Raw genomic sequence first — 8,438 nt, forward strand, 5'->3', positions numbered from 1 at the left:
CCGCCTGCAGTTTGTTTCGTTTCCTCCTTCCCGCCCTCCTTCCTCGTCCCTCTTCAGGGACCCCTCTCACGAGCAATTCCTTCGACAGGAGGTGCAGACGCTCCTCAGCAAAGGAGCCATAGAGGCGGTTCCGGAAAACGAGAAAGGCAAGGGGTTTTATTCCCGCTACTTTCTGATCCCCAAGGCCAGGGGGGGCCTCAGGCCTATCCTCGACCTGCGAGAACTCAACAAATACCTCGTGAAGTTGAAGTTCCGCATGGTATCCCTGGGGACCATTATTCCATCCCTGGATCCGGGAGACTGGTACGCCGCCCTCGACATGCAGGACGCGTATTTTCATATTGCCATTTGGCCGCGCCACAGACGCTTTCTCCGCTTCGTTGTGGGGGCTCTTCATTATCAGTTTGCAGTCCTCCCTTTCGGCCTGTCCACGGCCCCAAGGGTGTTTACAAAATGCATGGCAGTTGTCGTGGCGCATCTTCGACGCAACCGTGTCCACGTGTTCCCTTATCTGGACGACTGGTTGATTCGGGGCACGTCGGAGCAGCAGGTCAGCAGCCATGTCCGCCTGATCACCGCCGTATTTGCAAGTCTGGGCCTCTTGATAAACACAGACAAATCCACTCTGAGGCCCACGCAAAAGGTGGAATTTATCGGGGCGGTCTTGGACGCCATGATGGGCAGGGCCTCGCTGCCTCTGCAACGGTTCCAGACCATGGCGGCGATCGTTCAGCGTTTGCGGTCAGCCCCGTTGACGTCAGTAAGGACATGTCTAACCCTGTTAGGCCACATGGCAGCGTGCACTTTTGTGACCGGCTACGCTCGGCTCCACATGAGGCCTCTCCAGCTGTGGCTTATCAGCCGTTACAGGCCGCAAAGGCAACCTTTAGACATGTTAGTCACAATCCCCCAGAAGGTCTTGGACTCTCTCGGCTGGTGGTTGGACCAGTCCGTGTTATGTGCGGGTCTTCCCTTTCACCCCTCTCAGCCATCGGTGTCCCTGACAACGGATGCCTCAGATCTGGGCTGGGGGGCCCACCTGGGGACCCTGCGGACACAGGGCCTGTGGTCCCAGGAGGAGGTGGGGCTCCACATCAACATACGGGAGTTGAGAGCGGTCCGCCTTGCTTGTCAAGCGTTTTGTCATCAGCTTCAGGGTCGTTGTGTCGCCGTGTTTACAGACAACACGACAACGATGTACTATATCAACAAGCAGGGCGGCACCAGGTCCTCCTCCCTGTGCCACGAGGCGATACGTCTCTGGGACTTTTGCGTAGCCCACTCCGTTCACCTCAGGGCTTCCTTCCTCCCTGGAGTACGGAACACTCTGGCAGATCGACTGAGCAGATCCTTCCTGTCGCACGAGTGGTCCCTTCGCCCGGATGTCGCTCTCTCCATTTTCCGGAGGTGGGGTTATCCCCGGGTGGACCTCTTTGCGTCCAAGGGGAACAGGAAGTGCCCAGCGTTCTGCTCCTTTCAGGGCAGGGAACCGGGGTCGATAGGGGACGCCTTCCTCATCCGGTGGTCGACCCACCTGTTCTATGCATTTCCCCCGTTCCCTCTAGTCCACAAGGTCCTCCTGAAGGTGCGCAGGGACAGGGCGCTCGTGATCATGGTAGCCCCGGCGTGGCCCAGGCAGCACTGGTACACCATGCTGCTGGACTTGGCCATAGCCGACCCAGTTCCCCTGCCCCTTCATCCGGACCTGATTACCCAGGACCACGGGACCCTTTGTCACCCAGACCTGCAGTCGCTGCACCTAGCGGCGTGGCTCCTGCGTGGCTGACTGGCTCAGAGCTGCGTTGCTCTACGCCTGTGAGAGAGGTGCTCTTGAGCAGCAGGAAACCGTCCACAAGAGCCACGTATTCAGCGAAATGGAAGCGCTTCTCCTGTTGGTGCGTAGAGAGAAATCTCCGCCCTATGGAAGTTTCGGTTTCCGAAATATTAGACTACGTTTTGTCCCTCAAAGGGCAAGGTCTGGCCTTATCGTCGTTGCGAGTCCACCTAGCTGCTATCTCCACCTTTCACCCGGGTGCGGACGGTCGCTCCGTTTTTTCTCACCCGACGGTGTCGAGATTCCTTAAAGGGCTGGAACGTTTATTCCCTAACGTCCGTCCCCCTGCTCCCACCTGGGATCTTAACCTGGTGTTGTCCCGACTCATGGGGCCCCCCTTTGAGCCGTTAGCTACTTGCTCCCTGCTCTACCTCTCTTGGAAAACTGCCTTTCTAGTGGCTGTCACCTCAGCTAGACGGGTGTCGGAGCTCCGAGCTCTTGTGGTAGACCCCCCATATACGGTCTTCCACAAGGACAAGGTGCAGCTGAGACCGCACCCTGCTTTTCTGCCCAAGGTGGTCTCAGCCTTCCATGTCAACCAAGAGATTTTCCTTCCGGTTTTTTTCCCAAAACCTCACTCCTCAGGCAGGGAGCAGCAGCTCCACTCGCTGGATGTCCGTAGGGCTCTCGCGTTCTACATAGACAGGACTAAGCCCTTCCGAAAATCCCCCCAGCTTTTCGTGGCGGTAGCAGATCGTATGAAAGGTCTTCCTATCTCCTCCCAGAGGATATCCTCTTGGGTTACGTCCTGTATCAGGACTTGTTATGACTTGGCCCATGTCCCTGCGGGCCGTGTGACTGCGCATTCTACCAGGGCGCAGGCGTCGTCGCTGGCTTTCCTAGCCCGTGTGCCCATCCAGGAAATCTGTCGGGCAGCGACCTGGTCATCGGTCCACACCTTTGCTTCCCACTACGCCCTGGTCCAGCAGTCGAGGGAGGATGCGGCCTTCGGAACTGCGGTGCTCCGGGCCGCGACTTCTCACTCCGACCCCACCGCCTAGGTATGGCTTGGGAGTCACCTAACTGGAATGGATGTGAGCAATCACTCGAAGAAGAAAAGACGGTTACTCACCTTTGTAACTGTTGTTCTTCGAGATGTGTTGCTCACATCCATTCCGCACCCGCCCTCCTTCCCCACTGTCGGAGTAGCCGGCAAGAAGGAACTGAGGAGCGGGCGGGCCGGCAGGGGTATATATAGAGCGCCATGGCGGCGCCACTCTAGGGGGCGACCTGCCGGCCCACTGGAGTTGCTAGGGTAAAAAAGTTTCCGACGAACGTGCACGCGCGGCGCGCACACCTAACTGGAATGGATGTGAGCAACACATCTCGAAGAACAACAGTTACAAAGGTGAGTAACCGTCTTTTATTTGAAGAATGCTTGCTAAGTAGGATTTATGACAAGTTCTAAGGCAGGACAGACACCAAGAAGGTTATCCACTCGTACATTATCTCCCTCCTCAAAAACAGCAGTACACATTGACACAACATTAGCACTTTTCCAGTATTCCATGTTTTACTAAAAATTAAGGAGGTTTCAGGATCCTCAGCTAATTTTTTTTTAAATCTTGAATATAATATCCAGTCTTGCAGATTTAATGTATAGCTTTAGTAGTATGCAGTGTTGTAGCCATGTCAGCCCCAGGATATTAGAGAGACATGGTGGGTGAGGTAATATATTTTATTGGATGAACTTCTGTTGGGTGAGACAAGCTTTAAACCTTACACAGAGCTCTTCTTCAGGCCTGGGAAATGTGCTCAAAGTGTCACAGCTAAACACAAGGTGGAACAGTTTGTGTAGCATAAGTAGTTACATATTTCAAGGGACCATTTAAATACAGCCAAGTTCAAAGTTATACATCTAGGAACAAGTAATGCAGCCCATACCTACAGAATGGGGCATTGTATCCTGGAAAGCAATGACTCTGAAAAGGAACTAGGAGTGAGAGTGGACAGACAACTCAGTATGAGCCACTAGTGCAATCCTGGAGCAAAGAGGGCTTATGCACTCCTTCCATGTTGTCACATTTTGGGGTGCATAAGCCCTCCAGACCAGTGGATTTTAGATCTGGTTTAATGAGTGTTTGGCACTACTCATTGCTCATGTAGCATAAAAGAGTTTTCCTCCTAGATGAAGAAGACAGCACAAATGGCATTAGGCTCTACTTTTGCTGAGAAACCTCAGGCTTTGCCATCTTAACGTATTAATAGTTTAGCCGTTTATTGCCACACTAACAGTTCTTCCCTCACACACTAGCCTTGTGCACAGAATGTCATATCAGATAAATGTTAACCATGAATCTCCAGCGGATGTTTGTTTTTTGAAGTCCAAATTCAATGGTTAATGGAATATTTGTGATTTCAGGGCGAAGACAGCACTCCAGCAGTATCTTGCATGATCAAAGACTGAGTGAATCTTTGGACACCCCTCGTGTGTTTAAGGACTAAAAGGAAATAGCCTCAACTGATTCCTTATATTTGCACAAGTCACCTTGGGCTGCATTTCTCTCAGGTGCAGGGAGCTGCTTTGCAGAAACAGTTTAGGTGATCAGGTCTTCAATGCACTTGAACTTTCTTGAGGTAGTTCTTTACTCAGAGGACTATTGTGGGGGGGGGTCATTTTTGTGCTTTTTCCTGAGCTACCTGGACTCTAATAGAACAATCAATCATCATTTTTTTTGGGCCTACAATTTTCTGCTTTTGCTGCAGCCTGCCTGTGTGTTTGGGTGTGTGTGTGAGTGTGATACCTCAGAATTTTGTTTTCCTTTTTGTGTGAAAATCTTTTTCTACACATTTTCAAGGGTTAACCATTGTTTGCTGTATGAATAATTAATTATATACAGTTTGAATGAAATGTTATTTAAAAAAACACACTGTATCCCATAAAGTTTATTTTGAATTTTGAACAGATGAATGTTTTTAAGTAAAACATATGCATTTCTGAACCTAAGCTTAACTTATATTCCTTTTTGAAGAGAAAAATTGAGGAATACAGTAGACTCAAATAACAGCCAGCACATTCTGTGCTATGAAAAAAATCGAAGAGATAGCATTTTACTGCCCCGCAATCAACAGGTACTGATGTCATTTTCAGCTCAGCAGAATGGGTCAAAAGGATTGTTTGGGGTTTCTAAATTTTTAGAAGACAAGGGTAGACTCTCACTCTCACCAATTGTATAAGTGTTGTATTGATCTTCTGCCAAAAAGAAATAGGTGGATGTAATATCAGCACTGGCTTGGGGGAATGAGCTTATTGCTATGACATCCAAGATCTTGCTGAGATTATTGCTGAAAGATTGGCTTGTCTCAGTGATAAGGAACACCAGCTGACTGTGACACCAAGATACGTCAAACAGGTAGCAGCACGTTGCAAGACTTGTACTTTCAAGATACCAAGAGGGCCTGGCGAGTTACGGCTTAAGGGACTTGTTTGGTCATACCTGTACCTCCAGATTCAGTTCACTGCTATATAAAATATTTCTCCATAATATTAGCTTAATAGGTTAGATTACAGGAGAATGGGCACATTATTAGAAAATTATCTCCCAGTGACATTGCTATAGTAATAGCAATATATATACAGACATATCCAGGAATTCATATACATGGATAATAGCCCAGATTTTACTGCATTTAAAGGATCAGGTTATCAAAACCTGGCCTCTGTCTGTGTGCCTACAATTTGTGGGCACCTAAAATTGTGGCTTTAGTTATTTGTAGAAACAGCATTTACCTTCCTCATTGCAGTCAGATACTTGGACTATTAAAAAGCTGAAATTATGACTGACTAAATTATGATGAAATATTGTGTCTGCAAGAATTCATATCCACTCAATTGTGGGCAGGGAAAGGGAAAACCATTTAAGATTATGCTGAAAATCGGACCCTACATTATTACTGAATTCAGCTTCAGGAGTTAAACATGTGTAGAAAGAAATGAGTGCAGCAAGAAGCTCTCCCAGACGGCAATTCAGAGTTACTACTTTCCTCTTGCAGTACATTTACCACCTGCTTCCTGGTTTTCAGTTTAGGGAATGGCGTTAATAAAGTCAAAATCCCCACACGCTATGTCTACTTAGCACTAAAGGGCAAACTGAAGAATTCAACTCTACCTTAAAAATCTCCTTTTGCAGTTTGAGCTTCAGGTCGAAAGGACAGGACTGTAACTTGACTAACCAGTTTTCAAAAATGTAATCTCAAACCTTTATCCTTTATTTCTAAGCAGTGTCAGATTATAATTGCCTTACTTTTCTGAGTGGTCCTATTAATTTAATGGAAAATATTTGTGTGAGCGAAAGGTGATCACAGTTTGGCCCAGAGTTTGAATGTTATGTATTGTAGCACTGTTACCATTTGGTTGCAAAGGAAAATACAATTTTGCATAAGTTTAATGTAATTGTTTTCCCACTCTGAAAATCATATAAAAGTGAGCACCTAACATTTTTTCCAATGTGGACATGGCAATAAGTGAGTGGCCATTTCTTATTATTGCTAAAAGTCTTTGGTAATGGATCTACACAGAGAGGCAAGTATGAATATGTGAGAACCTGATAAATATCTAGTATCTCAGAAATGAAAGCCTTATTTAAAAAGTAAAATGAACCATAGTTTTGGTAGCACTGAGAAAACACTTCCTTGGTTAAACTTTATATATACATGGGGGCTAAATTTTGAAAATAGCCTGAGCTTGAACTCTAAATTTACACTCCTGATATTTTGTGCGCATATTTTCATGTGCTCAAGCTTTTGCATGTCCGTCTATTCACATCTGCAAATCTGAGTTTGTGTTCAAAAAATTGGATGACTACAATTGAAAAAAAAAATTGTGCAAATTTAGGTGTGCATGTTTAGAGACTTTTTTTTTTAAATGTGGCCCTAAATGTACCAGAAAACTTAAAAATGATGCTCAGACAATCTGGATACTGCATGGGGAAAAAGTCAACATTTTCCATAATAGCAAGCTGATAGGTCAAATGTCCAATGAAATAACATTTTTACATTCAGTTAAGCTTTGTGAATAATTTTTGATGTTGCTGTAGGTATGTACAAATAGAAAACATAAATACTGTAAATAAATATAAAGTACTTTACCAGAATACGTTGCTTCTACTGAACTTTATGAAGAAAATATGTATTTAAAATCTTGACTCGATGTTTTTTGCTCTACAAACTTTCAGATTTTACTTGGAGATTTATACAACACAGAGAGGACAACAGAAAATAATCCTGTACAAATTAGCCAAACCCTACTGGCTTTACTCAGGTAAGGCGTCCCAATAAGACAAGGGATTCCTTGCAAGAGTAAGACCAGCAAGATTTGTTCCATCATAGTTTTTCTTCTGCCTTTAATTCTGCATCACTCTCTTTCTTCTGGGTCTCCCCCTTCACAGTCGTCCCTGATTCCAGTCATGTATTTATATGATGATGATTAATTGAGTCAGGTGAGCAACTCAGTAAATCATAGAAATTGTTTTGTTTGATTTGTGGCCCTTTTCTGTTTTCCACAAATATTTTATGTCCTAATCTTTCAGCTCCATCTACCTGGCTGGTCATTGCACCTGTATGAAGTGCCACTGAAGTTAGTGTGGCTGTGGTGGAACGGGTATTGAGACACATGGGTGGAGGTGTAGAAGTGGGGTCCTTGCAAACACATGCACGAGCAGGATTGTTCATAAGTCACCATGAATTTTAAACATATATTAGAGAATATTTGCAGAAATAAAATTTTTAACTTTTAAGCTGTGTTTGTATCCAAATCTGATTGTTATACTTTACCTGTCAGGGAACAGAAACAGCATAGTGACACGCATGTGTCCAATCAAAGTTAACTAACATGCCATATGTTATAAATACAGTATGCAGTGTTGTAGCCATGTCAGTCCCAGGATATTAGAGAGACAAAGTGGGTGAGCTACATTCTCTCTCAAGTGCACGGCTGTGCAGAAAGCTACAAAGGGCCATGCAGGCATGCACACTGCACTCGGGCGTGGGGAGTGTTGATGGGGCAGCTTGGGGTGTGCAGGGCTGCGGCAATTCCCAAAGCCCCAGGGCTGTGGTGTGGCAGGGCCAGACACCTCTCCCCCTCCCAACCCCGGGACTGTGGTGCGGCAGGACCAGACGTCCCCCACACACAGCCGCAGGGCCAGACACCTCTCCCCAGCCCCGGAGCTGATGCGGGGAGTCCTCTCTCCCTGTTGCAACCCTGGGCAGCCTGAATCCCAAACCCCTCAACCCCACTCCAGAGCCCTCACCCCCCTGCACACCAAACCTAGCCCTGAGCCCCTTCCCGTACCCCAAACCCCTCATCCCCAGCTGTACCCCAGAGCCTGCACTCCAGCCAGAGCCCTCACCCCCACATGCACACACACCAACCTCTGCCCCAGCCCTGAGCCCCACCTCACACTCCGAACCTCTTGGCCCCACCCTCCCACATCACCTCTGTATTGGTGCACATAACAAAATTCATTCTGCACATGAGTGGGAAAAATTAGAGGGAACATTGTGGGTGAGGTAATATCTTTTATTGGACCAACTTCCGTTGCTGAGCTAGATAAGCTTTCGAGCTACACAGAGCTCTTCGGTCTGGGAAAAGTACTCAGTGTCACAG

At 46.9% G+C, this 8,438-nt stretch overlaps 1 protein-coding gene across 6 annotated transcripts in view; it reads left to right on the plus strand.

The window, feature by feature from the left end:
* Nucleotides 1-7,535, plus strand: part of ARMC8 (armadillo repeat containing 8) — a 199,406-nt gene extending 191,871 nt beyond the window's left edge. For 5 of the 6 annotated variants that reach the window (XM_030576122.1, XM_030576120.1, XM_030576123.1 and 2 more), the window contains one exon: nucleotides 4,197-7,534. In XM_030576122.1, the coding sequence (XP_030431982.1) occupies nucleotides 4,197-4,230 (34 nt within the window). In that variant the 3' untranslated portion in view covers nucleotides 4,231-7,534. Of the gene's footprint in view, nucleotides 1-4,196 lie in introns of all 6 variants that reach the window. The other variant, XM_030576125.1, reaches the window with a different exon arrangement.
* Nucleotides 7,536-8,438: the final 903 nt, after the last annotated feature.

Source organism: Gopherus evgoodei, chromosome 9, assembly GCF_007399415.2.
Source record: "Gopherus evgoodei ecotype Sinaloan lineage chromosome 9, rGopEvg1_v1.p, whole genome shotgun sequence".
NCBI lineage: Eukaryota > Metazoa > Chordata > Testudines > Testudinidae > Gopherus > Gopherus evgoodei.